General features: G+C 43.8%; 1 protein-coding gene across 3 annotated transcripts in view; it reads right to left on the reverse strand.

The window, feature by feature from the left end:
* Nucleotides 1–2,797: 2,797 nt before the first annotated feature.
* IGSF9B (immunoglobulin superfamily member 9B) overlaps nt 2,798–24,287 on the reverse strand; it is a 90,337-nt gene continuing 68,847 nt past the window's right edge. For 2 of the 3 annotated variants that reach the window (XM_075603370.1, XM_075603369.1), the window contains exons 19-20: nt 6,816–6,922; nt 2,798–3,429 (exon numbers count right to left, since the gene is read on the reverse strand). In XM_075603370.1, the coding sequence (XP_075459485.1) occupies nt 3,215–3,429; nt 6,816–6,922 (322 nt within the window). In that variant the 3' untranslated portion in view covers nt 2,798–3,214. Of the gene's footprint in view, nt 3,430–6,815; nt 6,923–24,287 lie in introns of those variants that run through there. The other variant, XM_075603371.1, reaches the window with a different exon arrangement.

Below are 24,287 nucleotides of genomic sequence, written 5' to 3' on the forward strand. Positions count from 1 at the left end.
TATATATTATTTTTTTCTACAGTATGTGTGCCACCAACTTTCTTTTAGATTAAATGCGATTTTGATGATAAGAATTGGTTAGCCTAGTGGATCCCTTCCCATACGTTGATAGAAATTGGACACTGCTCACTTAACTATTGTTACTGCTAGGAATAAAAAAGTTGATTAAAATGCCATTCATTAAATCTGTTCTTCCATAGAATAATTAACTAAACCTACTCAGCCCCAAATTATCCTTTGCAGGTTCTGTATCCACAATCTTCTAAAGTTGGTCTCTGATGATTCAAGGCTCCACTTGGACCTGGAAGGGGATTGGAGACTTCAATGGTGTCTCCTGTTCTATAAACAAGTAGTTATATAAATTAATTAGAAAATCTCTGTGTATCTAAAAAAAACCCCATCAAAATGAACTAAAAACAATTCGTTCAACTTACTTTTAACATCTGTAGCAAAACAAACAAAAAGCTTTCGGGCCCTAATTCATTCTTGTGCATGTATGTACTATACATTTTTCTCCAATGTTCAAAGCAAATGTGTCTTTAAAAATTGACCTGACTTGTCAAGTAACTGATTTTCCAAATACAATAGAACATTCCTAGATGTGCTTTAAAGGATTTTCATTCTGTAAGCAGGTGCTAAAGGAAACCAGACAAACAATGAACTCACAGACTGTTAAACCCCTCTAAAGGAGTATGACAAGATGCCTAGGAATCAAGTCTCCAACATAAAATCTGTTTCTCTAATGTTGTGACCGCAATCTAAAATAAATATTTTGTTTTTCATTTATATGCCATCTAAAAATATAGTTTTTCATTGAGGTGCATTGCTACTTTATGTGTTAATGTAGAAAGTCATCTATATGGAAAGGCTACCAGCTTTGCTGTGCATAAAACACTGCTGTGCCAGCAATGGTGCGGTCACCCCCTACAGGAAATAAAGCTGCCGAATGGAAATGAAAGGGTAACATAAATGGAAATAAAAATAAAGACTAACAGAATTTTTTTTTTTTTTGAAATATTGAAATAGATGACAACCAGACCAGAAATAGTGACATATTTACTAAGCAGTCTGCAGGCATAAGGCACCTTCTGTGGCTGGAATACACCTCACATGTCACCCAAGTCAATATGAGTTCCAGCACTGGAATGTGTCTTATGCAGAACACTGCTTAGTAAACATGGGCCTAAATCTCTTCTGCCCAGGCACTAGCTCATATGACCTTTTGCTACATGCTTGTACCTAGCACTGCTCTAGTAATATACCCATGTCTTATTGCTTACATAACATCCCATAGAGTGCATTATTGCCATTATTACCCTGTGATAAAGTTCTGTACAAATCTAATCTGGACAATTAGCCGAATCCCCAGTTTCCAAGGTGAGGAATCACTGGAGGTCAAACACCTTTTCCTGGACAGAGGAGCAGGTCCTAATCTCTTCGTGCCAATAGCAGATAATGTTTCTCAGTTTGCATACTAAAAATCAATATATTGCTCCATCCAGTGTGTCAGCAAACTAGTCTGTTGAAATCAGAGCAAGATCAATAGTTAAGATGATAAAAACGTATAGAAGACGCAAATGGAAGAACTTGGTCCTCATACCACTCCCCTCACACAATCTCTTAGATACCCCATAGAATACAAGTGAGACAGCTGCTGTCAGACTAGGTAAAAAGAAAAAACTAAGAAGAGATGCATTATAGCACCTTGGGAATAATGTAAGTCCACTCATTAATTACCTTCCTCTGGAAGGTGTACATTGTCTATGCTAATTAAGAATGCTGCTATAAAATACTTAAACAATTGATAAGCAGAAGTGGCAGAAGCCTCACGATTTGATAATACATTTCAAAATAGCAAAGAAGAAGTACTGTATTCACAGATTAGTGTCTCTGGTGTATGTGGATAATAAATGTGTTCCTGTGTTATACTCTGTGACACTGAGAAATATGGAATTCCCCTCTGTATCATTGGCACTAGGATAGGGGCACAGAGAATATTTTAAAGATGGCATGTCCTCTGTAACCAAAGGCATTCTCCTGTAAAGGTCATTTTCTCTGGAGTTCAACCCTACCACAATAAGTCCATGGTCACCTCTGGCAGTTGAGTTATGGTAACAAGGCACTCAGAATCTGTATTACAATGTTGGTCAGTTCAGAGTGATATTACCGAGAAGTAACCCAACAAGTGAGCACCTTTTACAATGTTAAGACTTCATAAGGTGTATAAATAATGGAATTCTGGCTTTGTCCTTGCTTAGAAGGGAGCTCTGAATGACAACTATTATGAGCCATCTGCAGCAGTTTCTCAAGCATGAAAATTATTGCTTACAACCCCCCCACATACAGTATTTTTTCCCAAACCCTCCAATCCTTTACATTCTCCACAATATGGAACTGTACTCCAGAACAGGGCCCACATGATCATGTTGATCCAACTTTAGGGTTGTAATTATGATAATAAAGTTAAAGCCTGGCATGACAACCATCATTCAAATGGAAAGTGTCTACAGAGAACCAAGTCAGCAGGTGAAGGACCAATCCAGTTGTGGTTTTGCAGGTCATTCGAGCTTGTTGGCTGCACGTTTTTGCTTCTTTTGGAAGTCAATATAAAACCAAAACTGTCTCAGCCCACCTCTAATGGCTTGGGACATTCTAATCATACATGAAGCTTATGTTAGCAGATATGATGAAATATCCTCCAGATGTGCCTGTGTGAGAACATACAAGTCCCGTGTGTGTGTGTGTGTGTGTGTGTATGTGTATATATATATATACAGATACACAAGCATACACACACACACACACACACACTGTTAGTACAAACACACAAAGGTATGCCAATGAATATAGATTAAGCTCCTACGTCTCGTGGGGTTATGGAGTGGTATAAATACCATACATAAAGCTGAGCTGTGAGACATAGGTTTATTCTCAGAGCTCCCACTCTGTGCTATAGACACATCATACATAGTGCTGAGCTGTGACCTATAACTTTAACCTCAGCTCTACCGGTTTGCAGTCTTAACACTGTACATTGCTCCGAGATGTGAGGCGTGAGTTTATCCTCAGCACACACACAGGGTTGGTGAGGTAGGCAATGAACGCACGACTTGCTGCTCACGGTTTTGTGTACAGGTCTTTTCAGAGGGAGGGCAAGGGGTGTCAGCACCAAGAGACAGAAAGGACCTAGGATACGGCCTCTCTCCGGGGATGGTCACAGAAGGGTGGCATGGCCGCTGGAGTCATCGGGTTCGGTGCTGGTCAAAATGGATGCCCGGTCATCAGACAGTGATCGGTGACAGAGCTCGTCCCTCAGTGCGGAGAGACGAGAGAGGGGATCCTGACGGACTGGACGCTTCTTCCTACGTATGCATCGAGCATCGGTATACATGGCTGGGGGTGGCTGGTGAACCTGTGAGGTGGATCCATCTGATAAAGACAGAGCACAGCCTGCGTGAGCCTATTAAATGATATCATTTATGGGAACGTTGAGGGCTAGATACACTAACTTAACTTCTGTTAATCATAGCACAGTATTCACTACAACAAATAATGTGACATTAACCGGTATTTTTCATTTTGCAACAGACTTTGTTGCAAATGGCTTCCAAATTGGCTCATTACAGCCTAAATTATAGTCATTCCATATTCACTAAGCTCCATTAAGGTCAAGGCCAGGCAATAATGTTACGTTATGTAGGTGTAACTCTCGCTTAGCAAGTCCTTAGTGTTCCATTTGACCTCAATCATCTTGTACCCACTACACCAGAGGTTCCCAACTCCAGTCCAGGGCCACTAACAGTGCAGTTTTAAGGCTATCCTCTCATTAGAACAGGTGGCCCAATTATTTTCACTGACCATCTGTGCTCAAGCAGGGGTAATAATAATAATAATAATAATAGGCTGAAAACATGCACTGTTAGTGATTCTTGAGGACTGGAGTTGGAAACCTCTGCACTGCACAGTATACAGCTCTGAGGATTTAGGATGATTTCACGAAGGGGCAGCTGCCCCAAAACGTTGTATATATGCTGTATGTATAATTTAATTTTTATAGCGCCATTTATGCACATAGCGCTTCACAGCAGTAATACACATGATAATCATATAAATAACAAATAATACAAATAACAATAATGGGAAGAAGCGCTTCAGACATAAAAGTAAACTTTAGGAAACGGAGTCCCTGCTCCAAAGAGCTTACAATCGAATTGGTAAGTAGGAAGAACGTACAGACAGTAGGAGGGCGTTCTGGTAAGTGCGTCTGCAGGGTCCTGCTCTATTCTATGTGTTTACAATAGTATGAGTACTTCAGTATTAGGTGATACCTTTTTTATTTGGACTAACATTTTGAATTACTGATTTACAAAGGTTCCATGAGCTTAATACAGATAGGCAGATGATGCAGACAAGGAATAAACAGAGAGGGAAATGAATGGATGAAAGGGAGAGTGAGACACAGGATCATACAACCATCAGCAGTGTGCAGGGCGGGGGGTGGGGTGGAGATTCAGGGGGTGGGTTAATTGTAACATTCCCAGAGAGGCAAGGAGATACATTACAAAAAATGATGGTAGTGGGTTAAAAACCCCATATCCGCATTACGTCCTCCAGTTTTAGTGACAAGGTAGGTGTCAAAGTGTATTATCATTTTGAATTCAAATATTTTCCGTGCTTCAAAACATTCCATTCAGGATTTGAAATTGTAAGTAATTCTTTTATAATATTGCTAGTCCAAATAAAAAATGTATCACCTAATACTGAAGTATTCATTTACTCTGCACTATCCCAACTGGACTAACACGGCTATTTCTACTAAATACATTAGAATAGAAATTTAAGCAACAATTGGTTTTAGTTGTTTGTTTTGTGCTCCATGCCCCTGTTTTTGTTCTGTAATAACATCCGTCGCATACTCAATTATTTCTCCCACCTCTCCACAACGATGGCAAATTAAATCATTCACAGATCATTGCTGAAGAGCACAACAACGGGTGCACATAGTTTCCGGGGGGAAATCCCCTTTGTCTCCTTGCACCAATTACTGTGGCATTCAGCAACAACATGCAAGTGATTTTCAATTCACATTTAACCCTTTCGATGCCACGGGGGCAAGCAAAGTGTTGCAGCCCCTGCTGGCAGGGGAAGGGTTAAATTCACATTGTGCTACAGTGTGTGCAGTTGCTACTTTATGCTTCTATGGATGTTATGCTCATGGACAGAGATCACTGGGTAACCGAGCACGGACATCAACTGGACCCAAGATAAGATTACTCTTCTTAACTCTACGTGGGTTCCTGCAACACATTCCGATTCTGAAGTTCTAGAACAGGTCAGTTTTCGTCACAATGTATCTATTAAATACATATGGCACATACAAAATATCTTGTGAGCTCCTCACCTCTCTTCTTCAGGGGCATAACGGATATTTCACTGAAGAAGTGAGGTGAAGACCTCACGAAACGTGTAGGATTCGGAGTGGAACTGACACAGATTGACTGGGTAGATACAATTGGTGCACTGCTAGGGAGGGAGCGGGGCTCAAGAGCCCGAGCCTATCAGAAGGGGAGGGGGCTGTCACTTTGGAAATGCTTCCTACATTAGAAACATTCAAAAATGTCTTTAAAACATTTATTTTTTTAATGCTACAAGTATTTTCTCACAGTACACAACTCATTTTATTTAAAAAAAAAAAAAAACACATGTAGGATATTGCTTTAAAGCTGCAGTTCAAGCTGTCATTTAAAAAAAAATCATTAAATATGTGCATCAATACAATCTGCACACTGACAAGTTGCTGATCGATCCGTTCTCCTGTAATCGATCGCTGAAGATTCGGCTCGGGTTTCACTAGATGCCTCCTGGGCCCTCTTCCTGGGCCACAGCCAAAGTTCTGTGAGGAAGATTATGCGACCAGGCAGGCACTCGATTCAAATGGTTCACTGCTAGAGAAGGGGCAGGGCTCAAAAAGGTGATACTGTTTCAGAAGGGGAAGGGGATTTGACTTTGTAAATGGTTGCTATAGGGAAATAAATGCTTGTTACATTAGAATACATAAAAAAAATGCTACATGAATTTGCTCATAGTACAGAACTGATTCATTAAAAAAAAACCCACACATGTAGGATATTGCTTGAACTGCAGCTTTAAATACATAGGTTTTGATTCTCAAGTAAGTCTGTGGCCTTTCTTGTAATTAATAAGCACCCTCCAGTGCAGCTGGCCCTTGGCAGATAATGTGCTTTATTACACAGCCTTCTGTGAACTACTGTAAATTCTTACAGACGGAACTACAGTAGAACACATTTGGGGCCGATGTACTAAAATCATATTTGATTTTTTTTAGGGCATCACCATCAGCAGATTGAGACAGTTCAGGTTAGTACATAAGCACGCACAAGTGCAATTTAAAATAAGATTTCCACATTTGCTCTGCTTAGTATTTACGCCTCAATGGCTGTTTGAAATTTTGATACAAATGTTGCCATTCACATAAATCTAATTGTCTTGTCTTTGATTGTCTTTATACGACATTGTGCTATTCTAGTGTTATTACTGTGTCAGATGATAAGCAAAGTAATGGTTTTATGCAGATTATTATATTATTTGTTTTGTTTTTATTTCCTTCTTCTTAAACTTCGATCCTAATTTGCTGTCACAGCATCTTCCTCCCACGATACCTGTGTGTAAGATATTTGCACTGCAAAAGGAAGTAGGTCCCACTCGCACCATTAAACCTTCAGCAGTCATGGTGGACCTGAATATTAATTGTGTTTGGTTTGCTCATGACTGGTGGTGGAAGGCTCATCACTCACCAGAGTGCTTCCTGGATTTGGATCTGCCCTTGGTGGATTTTTTGGGCTTGTGAAAACGCTGATCTCTTACAGGTTCCAACCTCTCAGGTGCAGCAGCGAACCCAAACCTGTAGAGGAGAGGGAAGAGGCATTCAGGACACATTATAGCCTACCAATGCTTATCATAACTCAGAGCAGGAAGCCCTGGACTGCAGAGGTGCACATTTTGGTTTGAACACTGACATTTGTATGGTAATGGACCTTCTACAAAACATTGCTGTTTTGCACCCACAAACTTTTTAGCAATGGATTTAATACATTTAAATTAAAACAATATCTACTTTCAAATACCATCTCAAAATGTTAAGAATTTACTTGTATACAAATCTAAACGAGGATGATCAAAATATACTTTTTCTCTCTCAGACGCCTGGAGACGGTCTCCTTGCATTTGGGATGTGATATACAGTATGGCACTGGATTCACTGCTAATTGCTCTTGCTTCTGTCACTTCTGGAATAGCTCTTGACTGTCCACCCCTACCTATCCTTTTCCTTCACCCCATGCATTACATGACAGCTGCAAAGAAATCAATAGGTTTATGCTGAAGAAGCAGAAGCCAGAGTGGTTTGTTATAAACGGCAATAGACTACAATCACAAATCAAAGATGGCTGCCTTATTCCTCCAAAGAATAAAATACAAATGGCTCAACAATTGTATTATACATTTTAGTTCATTTCATTTCAGAAGTGTTCACAGACATCTATGAATCTGAAGGTACAGATGCAGCGAGCTTCATCTCCAACCTGCCTGGTGAACCGTGGACCAAACGTGGAGGCTTCACGGCAAAGTGCAGTGCAGGGGGGAATTGCCCATCAGGATTAACTCAGCAGGGGTCTCTGCTTCTGAATGGGACTCCCGCTGTGTTAGTCCTACCGGGCAGCATCAGTCTGGAAGAGACGCACAGTGAGAGTAGACAGAATCAGTCACTCTCTCTCTCTCTCTCTCTCTGCACTTCTACAAGGCCGCGCTGCTAACGTAAAATTGAAGCAGGGGGTGTCCGGAGCTTAATTTCAGCCCTGGGGACCCCCTGTTTCATGAGATACAGGCCACGGTATGGAGCGCCAGTAACTCCTGCACGTTTAAATGTCCCTGTCACGTGACGTGAGAGAATTAAATTAAACAATGAGAGAGACCCCGGCACCCCATACCGGGGTCTGTAACTCGGGATGCAGGGGTCCTTGTGACTAAAATTAATGCAGTTCAGCTCCAGAGCTCCCATGCTTCAATCCTATGTAATTAAAATAATAGAAAGAGCAGCATCAGTACCTTAGCATCTAAGGTACTGAAGGGGTTTAATCATAGTACCTTGTTTGTTGGTGGTAGAGGGGGTGGGTGAAGGGGGAAGTTGCCCAGGGTGGATAGGTAGGCCTACCGGCAGGGTTGCCGGATGGATTAACCCCTTTATTACCATAGCGGTTACTACCGCAAAAGTAATGAACGGGGTAACCCCTCCAACTATCCACCCGAGTGGGTTAACCACCAACGCCGGGGCAACTATCTCCTTCAACCACCCCCTCTGCCCCCAACACCTCCCCACAAAGGAATGGGCAAATGCCCTAGTAGCCAAATATGTAAACTACAGTATACAGTAAAATACATACAGTAAAATACAGTGCAAATAAATTTAATAAATGTTTTACTTACCCCTGCCAGGATGAAGGCATCCTCCTCCTCCTCTTCACCTTCACATGTAAGGGCCGATGCCCAACCATTAAAACACTAGTGACCCCTTAATTACTTTTGCGGTTACTACCACTAAGGTAATTAAGGGGTTGCTGGTGTTTTAATGGGGTTGGTGAAGGATGTACTGTACTTGCCCCGGGGAGGGTGGTTCGGCCTCCTGGGAGGGTTGCTTGATGGATTAACCCCTTAATTACCATAGTTTACAAACGCTAAGGTAATTAAGCCCTCCGGCTAACCACCTGTCCCGGGCAATTTCTCCCATCCTATACCCACTCTACCCCCATCAACACACATAAAAACGGACAAAAGTACTAGTAGCCAAATGGCTAATAGCGCTTTGCCCATTTGTGCAGCAAAAAAAATAAAAAATACAACGGCATTGACATTGCAATACTGTACAGTACATTAAAATAAACAGTAGGCAATAAAATAATTGACTGCCACTGTGGTTACATATGTACTCAACAGGGGAACAGATAACCACAAAGGCAATCAATGGGGACCCTACTATCCACCACTCTACCCACCCCCCCCCCCCTCCCCAGCCCCCAACACATACAGTAATTATCAAAAGCCCTATTATCCAGATATGGATAATGGCACATTTGCCCATTAAAAATAAACCATTAGCCAGCCAGCATATAGTAAATAAAAGTTATACTTACCCCTGCCAGGATAAAGGTCACCTTAGTCCTTATAGTTCTCCTCATCTTCCTCCTCTGTGGCACCAACAGTAAAATAAAAACAACAAAGTACCGGCCAGTAACCCCTTATTCACCTTAGCCGTTATTAACCGCTGTGTAATGGAGGGGTTAACTCCCCCTCAGACAACCTACCCAAGAGGCCTACTACCCTCCATGGGGCCCACAACACTCATCCTCCACCCCCTCTAGCCATTGGGGGCAAGGATTAACACTATGGCAATATATGGGCAACCTAAAAAAAATTCCATAAAACACATCACATTGCAATTAAATAAAAACAAAAAAATGCCACTGAATGACAGCGGGTGGGTGGGTGAATGACTGGGTTTAATGACAGTGGGTGGGTGGGTGAATGACGGTTGGTGGGTCAATGTTAACGGTGGGTGGGTGGGTGACAGTGACTTGGTGACTGGGAGACAGTGACCTGAGTGGGTGAATGACATTGAGTGGGTGGGTGGATGACACTGACTGGGTGGATGGGAGACACTGACTAGGTGGGTGGGAGACACTGACTGGGTGGGTGGGAGACACTGAGTGGGTGGGTGGGAGACACTGACTGGGTGGATGGGAGAAACTGACTGGGTGGGTGGGAGACACTGAGTGGGTGGGTGGGAGACACTGACTGGGTGGATGGGAGACACTGACAGGGTGGGTGGGAGACACTGACTGGGTGGGTGGGAGACACTGACTGGGTGGGTGGGAGACACTGAGTGGGTGGGTGGGAGACACTGACTGGTTGGGTGGGAGACACTGACTGGGTTACAGTGACTGGGTGGGTGGGTGACAGTGACTGGGTGGGAGACAGTGACTGGGTGACAGGGAGACAGTGACTGGGTGGGTGACAGTGACAATGGGTGACAGTGACTTACCTTGACCGGGTGGGTGCAGCTTGCCGCTGGACTCTTTCCCCTCCTGCCCCCGATATCCCAGCGGCAGCTGCCCGGGAGGGGAGATGGGCTTGGGGGCGCAGGAGGTGGGCTCGGGGGGGGGGGGGGGGCACTGGAGGTGGTCTCGGGGGGAGCCCGGGAAGCTGGCCGCGGGGGGAGCGTGGGAAGCTGGCCGTGGGGGGAAGCAGGCCGCAGGAGGAGCTGGTACTTCCCCCTCTGTCCCATGTCGGGGCCGCCGCAGGAGGAGCTGGTACTTCCCCCTCCGTCCCACGTTGGGAGCAGGGGGGGGGGGAAGAGGGCCCTGTGCATGTGCGCCGGGACCGCGGGGAAATCGCCGCCATTTTTTTTTATTAACTGGCGCCCGGCCGGGCCTCCCAGACCCATGGCGCCCGGGACGCCAGTACCCTTTCTCCCCCGCTATTGGCGGCACCAACTCTTGACCAACAACACAATGATCCTCATCAGCATGATGCACAGACGTCTACGATCCTCAGTTGCTTGCAGAGGAGGCCCCGGTGAGTAGATCTTATCTTCATCCTTGTCTTCTTTCTTGTCCAACAGGTGCAGCGGGAGATTTTGATCCGCCATCTTCTTCCGGTCAAATGAGACATGACAGGCCTTATACAAGGCCTCTGACGTCACATTTAACTGACAAACGGTATCCGATTGGTGGATATACCATGTGATGGCTTCCATTTTTTTGCAAAGTGATGTAATCTAAAAGGGAGGGAAGCAAATGCTACCTGATTGGCTGGCTTCCCTCCCTATAAGGTAACATCACATCATGAAAAAAAGAGGAAGCCATCACATGATATATCCACCAATTGGATTGGTGGATGTACCATTTGTCAGTCAAAGGTGATGTCAGTGGCCTTAAATAAGGCCTGTCACATTTCATGTGACTGGAAGAAGACGGCGGATCCTGCTGCACCTATTGGAGATGAAAGAAGACAAAACCCATAGCGCACCTACCACGGAAAAAACAAAAATTTAGCGCGCAACTTTTACTTAACTGTTTTCTTCTTATTGTAATACGGAAAAAAACATTACAATGCAATCTGTTTATTTTTATATTTTCAACAAGAGACAAAGATACCCAGTGCTATATCTAATGTGACAAAAGGCCTGGGGGGGATTCAGTATGGGCCTGGGGGGGGGAGGTTAAGTATGGGCCTGGGGGGGGTTAAGTATGGGTGGGTGACTGACTGCTTGAGTGGGTGACTGACTGCATAGGTGGGTAGGTGGCTGACTGCCAGGGTGGTTGGGTGACTGACTGCTTCGACTGCCAAGGTGCGTGGGTGGGTGACTAACTGGGTGGGTGCCTGAGTGACTGCCTGGGTGGGTGACTGAGTGACTGGGTGGGTGAGTGACTGGGTGACTTGGGTGGGTGACTGAGTGACTGGATGGGTGACTGAATGACTGGGTGGGTGGGTGACTGGGTGACCTTGACTGGGTGACTGAGTGACTGGGTGAGTGAGTGAATGCTTCGGTGGGTGAGTGAGTGAGTAACTGCCTTGACTGCCTGGGTTGGTGACTGATCTTGACCGGGTGGGTGCTGCTTCCTTGCCCACCAGATGCTTCCCTCCCTGCTCCCGATCCCCGCGGCTGCTGCCCAGGGCAGGAGGAAGGCTCCGGGGGCTCGGGAGTAGAGGCCACAGGCAGCAGAGAGGGCTCGGGAGGCTGGCGTGGGGGGAGCTGGGTTGGCGGGCGTGGGGGGAGCTGGGCCACAGGCAGCAGGCCGGACACCCTGATTTCCCTGCGCGCCAAGACCTCGGCTCTGCACATGCGCACGGGGATAGCAGACATTTTTTTCCGGACTTTAAAAAAAAAAAACAGGCACAGGGGGCTCAGGCAGCCAGGTCCCTGACTCATGGGGCCCAGGATGCCAACCCCGGCAGACCCCCAGTTGGTGGCCCTGATTGTGGGCATAGGTACATTGACAATCAATGGGCAGAGGGGTAGGAGGTTGGTGATAGTTGCCCCGGGGAAGGTGGTTAGGCCTCCTGTGTGAGAAGCGGAAGGGGGAGTCAATCTTTTAATTACCATAGCGTTTGATAACCGATAAGGTGATTAGAGGTTACTGGCCAGTAGTCCGTTTTTATTTTTTATTTACCATCAGTGCCACAGGGGACAAAGACGGGGAGGACCAGAAACACTAGGACAGTCTTCATCATCCTGGCAGGGGTAAGTACAAAATGTATTTACTATATGCTGGCTATCTGTTTTATTTTTAATGGTCAAATCTGCTATTATCCACATCTGGATATTACTGTATGTGCTGGTGGAGTGTGTGTGTGTGTGTGTGTATGGGGGGGGGGGGGGTGATAGAAGGGGGTGGGGTAGTAGTGTGCCCATTGATTGCCAATATGGTTATCTGGTCCCCTGTTGAAGGCATAGGTAATCACAGCGGCAACCAATGGGTTTATGGCCTACTGTTTCTTTGAATGTACAGTAGAGTATTGCAATGTCAATGTAATTGTATTGTGAATGTATTTATTTTTGCTGCACACATGGGCAAAAGCGCTATTAGCCATTTGGCTACTAGTACTTTTGCCCATTTGAATGTATAGTGATTGGGATAGAGGGGTAGGGGGATGGGAGTAGTTGCCCCAGGTTGGGTGGTGAGCGGGAGGGGTTAACTCCTTCATTATGTTAGTGTTTGTAACCACTATGGTAATTAAGGGGTTAACCCATCCAACAACCCTCCCGGGGGGTCTAACCACCCTCCCCAGGGCAACTACAGTACACCCTTCACCCACCCCATTAACACAGCTAATCCCTTAATTACCTTAGCAGTACTATAAGGGATTGTGATACCTCGCTCAAACCCGTCTATAATTGATTATTGGTCGCGTGCTGCCAGGGATGAATACATAGACAAAAGGGATGCGTGTGTGAAGAGCACACAAAAAGATCCCCACTAGGGCGCACCACAGACCTGAGTAGTATTCAATCGGATAAGGGTGAACCGCAAGAGTTACAGTCATACCATCTTCGTCTATACCTCCTGATCTGACACTAAGCTTCAGAGCTGTCACTGGCACCCTAGAGGCACTAGGAGCTTCATGGTTTTAAAGTTATTTATTTGGTGATTTAACCTATTAAACTTATATATGTTGTATGTTTTGCGTACTTAATGACCATGATTTAATACTACTCAGGTCTGTGGTGCGCCCTAGTGGGGATCTTTTTGTGTGCTCTTCACACACGCATCCCTTTTACCTTAGCAGTAGTAATCACTAAGGTAATTAAGGGGTTGCTGGTGTTTTAATGGTTGGGCATCGGCCCTTACATGTTGGTGAAGAAGAGGCGGAGGACGCCTTCATCCTGGCAGGGGTAAGTAAAACATTTATTCATTTAATTTGCATTGTATTTTACTGTATACTGTATTTGAATGGGAAAAAGTGCTTGTAGCCATATTTGGCTTCTAGGGCCTTTGCCCATTGCTTTGTGGGGGGGAGAGGTTGTTGGGGGCAGAGGGGGTGGGTGAAGGGGGTAGTTGCCCTGGGGTGGGTGGCTAGGCCTCTTGGGTGGGTAGTGGGAGGGGTTAACCCCTTCATTACCTTAGCGGTAGTAACGGCTACAGTAATGAAGGGGTTAACCCCTCCCACAACCCTGCCGTAGGCCTAACCACCAACCCTGGAGCAACTAGCCACTTCACCCACCCCCAACCCCTCACAAACCAGGTACTATGGCTTAACCGCTTCATTACCTTAGCATCTAAGGTAATGAAGCTGTTTTAATTTTATTGTAATTACATGGTATTGAAGCAGGGGGACTCCAGAGCTGAACTGCATTAATTTCAGTCTTGGGGACCCCTCTTCCCAAGTTACAGTCACCGGTATGGGGTGCCGGTATCTCTCTGCAGGTTTAATTATCTCGTGTTACGTGACCGGGAGATTTAAACACACATGAGATACCAGCCCCCCATACCGAGGCCTGTAACTCTGGAAGCAGTGGGTGCCCGAGACTGAAATGAATGCGGTTCAGCTCCAGAGAGCCCCTGCTTCAATACTGTGCTATTAAAATAAAATAAAGGCAGCGCGATCACCTGTTAGAATCAGTCCCTCTTTCTGCGCTCCTCTATCTACTCTCACTGCGCAGCTCTGCCAGACTGATGCAGCCTGGTGGGACTAACTCAGCGGGAGTCCCATTCGGAAGCAGGAACCCCCACTGTGTTAATCCTGATGTGCCACTAGTCTGGTCGCGAGCAGGCATTGGGCAGGCAGTTGCCATCTGCAGCTTCCTGTTGGAATACTCGACAATATATCTGGATACATCTGTAAATTTAGTAAAAGGATGTAACGTTCCACCATCCAATGAGTGCAGCTAGAGACGTAGCACGACTCACTATTTCCGGCACCGCGGTCAAAGAAGCAAAGTCTGGGGTGCCGGAGACTGCATCTGCCACGATTGTGCTACGGGGGGTCCATGCTTCTAAATTTGACCGCCCCCGCAGCATTTATCCTCCGGTGCTGTGACCTCCGCAGTCGTGTGACTGTGGGTGGAAGCAGCGGGGGCACCGGAGACAGTTAGCTTAGCTATATCTGTATTCAGTTAAGAATAAACAAAGGGCTGGTAACTTGCTCCCTGATGTCTCCTCACTGAGGAGCGTCTCACAGCCCAATCACAGCCTCCTAAGCACACAGAGCTTTGTTAGGGGATTTAGCGCGACGTTAACCCAAGTTAGCATCCCGTTAAGTCATGTTTCCCTCCAGAAGCAGCACTGTGGGCATATAAGGGCTGTTAGTTATAATTATAGTCAAAGGAGGCATTGCCCCTTACAGAGCACACCCACAAAGATACTTTAACGCTAACGCAAGGGAAATTAAGGTTAACATCAGGGAACATAACGCCCGTTACTGATTCAGGTAACGTGACGTTATTAGCCCTGATTAACAGGGATCTGGACCTCAGTCTTAATGGCTGCTCCCTTCTAACTTAAGAGTATAGCTGTGTTCCCTCTTTAAAAGAACATGAGAACCTTTGCTTAAGTGGCAAGCATTATATGATCAGTTTATTTGCAGAAACAACCTGATTTCATGAGCACATTCTTGCAGCGTACACCTAGAAAGCCTCACTGAAACACCCCAAAAAACCAGAGCACTGTATAAATCTGAAATTGCGTGCCACTGCCGTCCCTGGTCATAGTGAAGGCACCAAGTGAGGACTGACACAGATGCATTTCGGTCATGGTATCAAAGTTGCAAACTGATTCGTTAAACCCATAAACTAACCTAGTGGGGTCTCTGTACTAGGTGTCGCAAATCGCATTTTTGGATTAAAACGGATGCACAGACATTTCAAATAATATTCCACGTGTGTGTGCAGCTTTTTACTAACAGTAACAACGTGCGCTTCTAGCGTCAAAAAATGTTTTAGTGAAATATTTTGGCACACTGATATACAATGCACTTGGCGTAAATATGTTAATAGTATGTAGGAAATAGAAATATAATTTATGAGCACATTCACATGTCTCAGACAGGTCTGTGTTCACCTTTATCTCCTAGCATAACAGTGCTTCCACTGCAGTAAGGGATTCTGGGAAATAACATGCAAATGAGCACACAATGTATCACCTTTTGCTTCAAATCCATTTTAATATGGACCCCTATACTGTAGGCTTATGCCTGCCCCATTATACAGCCTTTCAACACAGCCTGGGTTACAGTATGTACTAACACAAAACGTAGAACGTATGTCAGAATGTCCACGATGTCGAACCCGGCACAAAACGGTAAAAAGCCTGTTTATATTGCTGGGGCAGGGTGAAGTTTCTATGTATCAACCAAAAACGTGTTTGGCCCAGCACGAATGTTTCATTATAAAGGTTAATAAAATGTATTATTGTCACAGTATGGCTATTATAAATACAATGACACTAATTCATTCTATTTAGTAATACTAGATAGAAATAAATAAAAAAAAGACACAGAATTTAATTTCCATTTAAATTGTCTGAATCAGGTATTGGACATGACACAATGCGTCAGAATGAATTTCAAGCAAACTATTTGTCATGTATGAAGATATCAATACATAGCCCTCAAATATGATCTTAGCACATAGGCTCTGTTGACCCTATGGGAGCTCTGTATCAAAGGGGCATATAGATATAGTGAGAAAAAAAAAGCCAGCGCACAACCTCTCATAGTGTAAAATAGTACAGGTATAATGATAAATATTAAAGTGGTATAATATGCACGTACAGCAAGGACACGGCAGTGGGACAGGGCATATTCGGGGTACATGTTACCGCTCTGATGATGGATCAAATACGTCTGGTGAGCGTCAGATAATCCTACGGTTCTCCTGCTCCAGTCACTGAAAAAGGTTCTTTAAGCAGACTGAACAAGGCTCTGGTGTGGACTCTCAATCCAAGAACACGTATGCTTACGTGAAGATTCACAAGCGTACCGTCCCTTTAAGGCGGCAAACTCTGTACCAGTTCAGCAGTACAGCTGAACAAATCAATGCCACCCCAATAAACTACCGACTCTGGGGGAGTCCCACGGTATGAGCTCTGACTCCCCGGCGCCACTTGCAGCACAGTGATGCCGCAGGGTTTTGCCGTGGACCACGACCAACCCGCGCTGGCTCAGTTCCAAAGCTGAAGGCAAACCGGACAAGTCACAGTAGTAAGCTGGGGGGTAATACTTGCCAATACACTGTTCGTTTACACTTCTACGCGTTTCGTTAGTCAAACTAACTGCATCCCTGATTATAGCACTGTAACATGTATAATTATATCTACACTATCATACACTATGAGAGCTCGTGCGCCCTCTTCTTTTCTTCACATGGGATCTTTATGGTGTTGAGCCATCATTACTGACACGCAGCCGACCATCTCCCCATCACTTAAAAAGGTTAAAAAGTATTTTTCCTTTGGTGCACATATATGGTTTAACCACTGAGTTTTATATAAGGTATTACTGTATATATAAGCACTGTCACATTCACATAAGTTAATTTTACAATTTGTGCGCAGATTTCTTTTTATTTCTTTAACTGCATATAGATATATCCAATGTCATTGCACCCAGGCTATAACACAAGGCTCTGTGACATGTATCAATGCACAATGGGTGCAATTCTGGGGCAAAGAAAATGCACCATGTGTATCAACGTAGAAACTCCCATTGACATGAATAGGATTTCTTTCTTTGATACATACAGTATGATGCAATTGTTTTGCACCAGAATTGCTCCACTTTGGCCTTGATACATATGTCCCACTGTGTCAATGCTGGTGCGTCATTTAACGCAAGATTTGATGCAGCGCCATTTAAACAAATGTGCTGATGCGCCTGAATTGATGTCTCGGTGTCTTTTTTTTTGTTGCAACATTTATTCGTTAGCAGGTGCAATATTGCTGGCTACATCTGTCTGTATCGGGACAAAAGTGAAGCGATTCTGGGGCAAAGCGATTGCTCCATATATATAAGAAAATGATCCTATTGATTTCAATTGGATTTTTTCTTCGATTACTGTGTATTGGTTTTGCCTAATAATGGCACCAATTTTTCCCAGATACATATGCCCCGAAGATCATATCTGAAATGTATAAGTGCATCAACATTAGTTCTAAAAGGCAGTACAAACTGTCATCAACTGTACTCTGTATGTGGAAAGATACAAGAGAAAGTGCACAAAACACACATAGAGGAGTACAGTTTAAATAAAAAATATATAAAAAAACACAACCGGAGGGACCAGGACTTCTCCTCAGGAGGTAGGCTACCGGAAAAACCTCAAAATAAACTACCAACCCTACGCGTTTCGTGATTTCAATCACTTCATCAGGGGTTTTGGAGAAAACTGCTGCGGAGGTAGATAACACAGCTGGTGATGTTACAGCAGCACCTGCACTGGCTGAATACACAGCAGCTGACAGACATAAGGATCCAGATACTACAGGACCTGACAGGACCCTCTGTGTAGGCACCACACTTACCCTTAAAAGTGTGAAGGCTCTTATTTATGGATACCATGTGTGTTTGTCATGTATTTTTTATTAAACCTGTACTTCTTTATGGGCGTTTTGTGCACTCACTCTTTTGTCTCTCCCCATATGCACTGAAGGAAGAGTGGAAAAACCCCCACAGAGAGCAGCACACGCCTGGGATCCCTGGCTCTACATCAATTTTGAAACACTTCATTTCACTAATAATAATAATTGTTTGTTCTTGTATAGCGCTGCTAGTTTTACGTAGCGCTTTACAGAGACATTTTGCAGACGCAGTCCCTGCCCCGTGGAGCTTACAATTTATGTTTTTGGTGCCTGAGGTACAAGGAGATAAAGTGACTTGGCCAAGGTCACAAGGAGCCGGCACCGGGAATTGGACCAGGTTCCACCTGCGTTAATCTCAGTGCCAGTCAGTGTCTGTACTCACTGAGCCGCTCCTTCTCCATAATGATTTCGTTTATTTTATGGAACTTGAATTTATTATAGGCTGTAAAGTATAGTTATTTATTGATTTTCACAGTGTTTATATTGGATAATTGGTTATCCTCTTATTGTATATGCACTTTTTCTTATAATCTTTGCACTTAATTTAAACCATCACTTTAGCAGTGCACTATAATGTTCCTTTAAACATGTATTCAGTATGTGCCGTATGAAGGGCATTATGTGACGTCACTGTATATGTACACATAGGGCTAGATCCTCAAAGCTCCGTTAATGTCTCGTTAAGTGCTAACCTGGATCTTCAAAGCTCGGTAACGATGCGTTAACTGCGGGTTTCCGCCCTTGCGTTACTAAAAGGGACGTTGAGGCTAATGATTTGCAAAAGAGGTGTTCCCTCTAACAACGCAGATCCTCACAGGTCCGTTACCGTTAACGCAGGGATTTATAGTGACGTTAGGTCATATCTAAATTTGGGGCTACTCCTATCCGGACCCTATAATAGTTTTTTTACAGCGCCTGGATAAGTGTAAGACCTCAGTTAGGTATGATTATACTATTGTATTGTTATTCACAGGGCTCTTTTCCTCACCTGTCTTTTCTCTCTTTTTTTTTTTTACTTTAACTAATCACCAATTTAGCATGGAAGTGACGCCCCCTCTGGGTAAGACAGATGTTATTTGAAGCAAACGCAAGGCAGTGCTCATTCAACATGGCATTAAGCCTATGCCAATGAGATCAGTAACGGCCATTGTTTTTGCATACTGATGCGGCCGGGCTGAACGTTCGCCGGGTGCGTAGCGGGCTAGCCGCGGGTCTGTTCTCCGTTTAAAAACGGAGTTTCCCGCGCGGCGGCCGCTTCAATAGATAAGCGCTAATGGCGCTTACTATTGAAAGCGCCCGAGGCGCGGGAAAACCGGCCGGTTCTCGGCCGATGACTGCCGCACGCCGCCCGCGCTATTTTTAAACTGCGGGGGCAGCCGCATTAGACTCAGCCCGGCCGCAACAGTATATTTAGCTTTGTGGACACCAGTTAAACTGGGGAAAACTAACGGATGTGACCTATTTAGGTAACATCGCATTACTAGCACAGATTTTACGGAGCCCTGTGGATTTGCCCCATAATTCATTGTTTGAAATTAAGTTTAAATCCAGATCTCAAACGGAAGAGCAAAATGTATTTAAACATTTTTTTCGTCGGTGTACGTCATCCAAGAAGTGTAACCAAACTTTCAAGTCAATAGAACAAGGGAAAAGAGTGGACATCACACTTGAAGCTCACCGACTCACTGTTTCAGCATCTTAGTCCATGAGAATGATCACAGAAAACGTTGTGGTAAATACATGTCTTTACTGACAAGGAATCAGGGAAACATCCCAAACAATGCAATGTTTTGGGCCCACGTGACCTTTCATCGGGTAGGTGTTTAAAAAATAACATGTGCAAAATGTATACACGCCGGCAATCGCCACAACAGGAACTGATGTCATCGTATTTCCAGTCCTCCCGATATATGGTATTATTGCACCTGAGAAAGGAGGTTCCCCCGAAACGTTGTGCGTCTGATATGAATTCGGCTAAATAAAAGTTTGAAAGATTCAACTAAGAGACCTATGATTGAACAGTGCGAAGAATAAGAGGAAACTTGTTTTTGATAGATGGTATCAGGGAAACACCTCATATAGAACTTTATGTTCCATGGACCCACTCTCCTTCAACCCAAAAGAGAGACGGGGCGACCTTATGGCATGATCTAGGTGCGCCAGTGTCACCACTTGCATCTTAAGAGTAACAGAGAATCTAAGTGGAAACTTAGGGGCCTATGCACTAAAAGATCATTAAAAAAAAAATCGCCAGGCCATTTAAATCATCGTTTGTGTGAGTGTTGCTATCACGGTATCAGAAAGCCTCGATTACCTTTGATAGCAACATTCACAAAATGGGCGAGTAGCCGGCGACATGTAGCTCGACCCTCTGAAAAGGCCTTACCCGGCGAGTTCTTTCTGCTCAGAGAGAGCCGCCTCTCCCTGCGCAAATCTCGCCCGAAATGAATGTTTTTTTTAATTTAATTTTAATCATTAGTGTAGATGAGCAGGGGGTCTATGGAGCAGAACTGGGTTGATTTCAGGTCCGGGGACCCCCTGCATCCCGTGACACAGGCCCCGTTATGGAGTGCCGGTATCTCCTATGTATTGAAATGTCCCGGTCACGTGACGCGGAACATTTACATGCATAGGAGATACCGGCACCCTGGTAGCGGGAGTATTAACCGCTAAGGTAATGAAGGGGTTAAGTCCACCCGCAAGCCCCCCACAAGGCCTAAACACCCACCAAGGTCCAAATACCAACTTCACCCCTCACCCCCCCCCGCCCCCCGCTGCCCACAATAAGCATAGTGGTTAACCCATTCTTCATTGCCTTAGCGGTTAGCCGCTAAGGTAATAAAGTTGACTGTAAATGCATTTTTCCTGCATCTGATTCATGCCGGGGGTCTCCAGTGCTGATATTAATGGATATCAGCTCCGATTTTTTTTTCTAAGCCCCATCTCGCCGCTTTTAAGCAGGTTTCCAGCACCCTCACGCAAAATTTTCCTGGCATGATGATTTGGTCTGAAATTTGCCATTCTAGAGCCGCGATAGGCGTCGATAACCTAATCTCTGCTACTAGAATTGCTCGAGTTTATTAACCTGCCGAAAAGCGGCGAAAAGTGGCTTTTCGCCGATCACTCTGGGATTTTTTTTTTAACAAATATTTTGGGGGCGATTCAGTTTTTTATCGCCCACTTATCGCTGCTTACAGAATCGGAGTAGGCATTTTGGGCGATAAGTGCTCAATAAGTGGCTTATGAACGCTTACTGCATAGGCCCCATAATGTGTTAAAAGAAGCCACAACCCCAAGCATGTATAAAACTACATCATAATATCCAATCATCTAAATATAGTGTAAGTGCAATTGTTACATCTATTTATCTATACATAATGTTTATACAAACAATAAAAAGTCCCTAAACAGCATATAAAATGCCATGTATCAAGTAATGACATCCCACCTCACATATCTCAAGTATTAATGTTATGATATCATATATTGCAATTCTAATATATTCTTTTCTACATGAAAAATGTGGGAGACGATTTAAAAAAATGTTACATTCAAAACCTACACTACCTAGAACCAAATATAGGATGGTATCTATTTATGATGTACATAGTATATATATACACCAAATATAATATACAAACAAATTTCTCTTCAAAAAAAAATTCACAAGATGGTATGTAAGAAAATATCAGTAGTACAACAAATAGACTATATAGAAACCTTCAAATCAAGGCACTAATTTAATACCTATGGGACAGCACTGTCCAGTTTGAAAATCCATTGGGATTCATTTCGCAAGAACAGAGTCTACCTATCACCACCCCTCTTCAAAGGGCCCACCCGGTCAATTATTTGATACTTCATTATGTCTCATTTTAAGGAAGTGCCTAGCTACTGGAAACTCACTAACACATTGTCAATGTTTGTTAATGCTTGACGGATGTCACATTTGTGTTCTTTTAATTCGCGTTTTGATAGGTGCAATTGTTTTGCCCACATAGCATTTGCCACATGCCCACCACAACAGATAAATTACATGATCACTGTTATGAGTGAAAAAGTTTTTGATCTTATATTGTTTGCCTAATCTGAGATGTCCAAATGTATCCCCCTTTAATACAGAACTGCAGTGTATGCAGTTCCAACAAGGAACCAATCCACATTTCTTTGTCATAAGGAATGTGACTTCGTAGTTGTCTCAAGTATGAAAAATACGACGTCACAATCATTCCTTATGACAAAGTAATGTGGAACGTTTCCTTATTTGAACTGCGTACAAATGCTGCCACCAGTATTAGATCACTTGCCTTGGAAAATCTGGGGCAGTCTCATAGTAAATCCCTCAACATGTCTGTGAGATTTCTAATGGCCCATCGGACTATCGCAGCGGGGGGTCCCTGCAGTCCCATTCAAAACGGCTGTGTTAATCCGATGGGCCACTAGGAATCTAACGGATTTGTTACCTTAGTTTTTACCCAGGCAAGTGATCGGACACTGGTGGCTGCATCTGTACATTGCAATTCTGTAGTAAAGGAGGATACACATTTTGGGGATGTTTGCCTGATTACTTGTCAGTAAAGGCATTTATTTACCATAACGAACGTTTTCTGGGATCATTCTCTACACACAATAAGATGCTTACACAGTGTCTGTGAGTTTCACGTTTGAAGCCCTCTCCTTTTTTTTTGTTCTATTGAAATGAAGTTTGATACTTTGCAGTTTGTTGTTCCCAGTTCTCCAATTGGAAGACTTTGGTAACCCTCCTGTTCCGAAAATGAGAAGTGGGTTAATTGAGGGGCATATATATCAAGGCAAAATTGTTGCAATTTGGGGGCAAAAAAATTGCTCCAGGTGTATTAAAGACATTTTCTTATTGACTTCTTCCATTGGATTTTTTTGCTTTAATACACATGGTGCAGATTTGCGGCACAGAATTGCACCGGTTTTCCCTTGATGTAGCGAACACTATTGCAACCTGTGGTGCGCTGCCACGGGACATACGCAATGCACCAGTGGGAAGCGGCCATTCATCGGGATCAGCTGCGCTTAAGACGAGGGCTATTGCACTATTTCCCCAGCAAGAGCGCACCACGGGCTGCAGTAACATTGGATACATCTGTACATAACGGAGTTTCCACATACAACATGTGCTTAGGTTAAAAGTGAGCTGTCTAAACTACTTACACCATAGGACCTATGTACTCAAATTATTTTTTAAAACAAAATCAAAATTGCAGTGCTAAAAATGTGTGTGGTATGCATGGAAGTCGGAATTTGACTTTCATATATACATGATAGTTTGTTGTCTGAAATGATTTTGAACACATTACGTTGGATTGCTTACCTGATGGATACCATTTAATTTAGAACAGAATTATGCGTATTCTGTATTTCATGACCAGCATTATTAAATATCATCTATTGGTTTGATATATTTTATAATAGCCACGTGAAAATATTACATTTTGATCATGTACCGTATATATATACAGTGATGAAACATTTGCGCTTTGTCCCAAAAATATATCGTTGATACATAGAGCAGAATTAGATGTGCTTTAAGTTGCTTCAAACAAACATTTTAGCATTTACTAATGTAAATGGTTCTGGCAGTGGACGATAGTGACACAGTTGTAACTATTTTATTGGCACACAGATACAAGTACATACCATTTACATCTGTGTGTCTTGTGCGTTTCTGCCAATTTACTTGACTACAAAACATGTTTCATGCTTTTGTCAATATTTGGAAAAGCCTTTAATGCTCAGATAAGTGTGTGTATCAATGGATTGCAGCTGCTCACCATATTGAATCGGGCAGGGGTGGCCAACTCCAATCCCCAAGGGCCACCAACAGGTTATTGGCAGAGCCACTGATTGAGTCACCTGTGCTGAAGCAGGGATATGCTGAAAACCTGACCTGTTGGTGGCCATTGAGAACTGGAGTTGGCCACGCCTGGAATAGGGTCTTCAGAAAGAGAGACAGGCAGACACTCATAAAAAGACAGGCAAGCAAGCAATCAGAGAAGACATTTGTAAGAGTGGTAGATATTCAATGAGACTGACAAACAGACAGTCATGAAGAAGTAAATAGACATTCAAAGAAAGAGACAAGTGGATACTGAAAGTGGACAGGTT

This window comes from Ascaphus truei, chromosome 6 (genome assembly GCF_040206685.1).
Source record: "Ascaphus truei isolate aAscTru1 chromosome 6, aAscTru1.hap1, whole genome shotgun sequence".
NCBI lineage: Eukaryota > Metazoa > Chordata > Amphibia > Anura > Ascaphidae > Ascaphus > Ascaphus truei.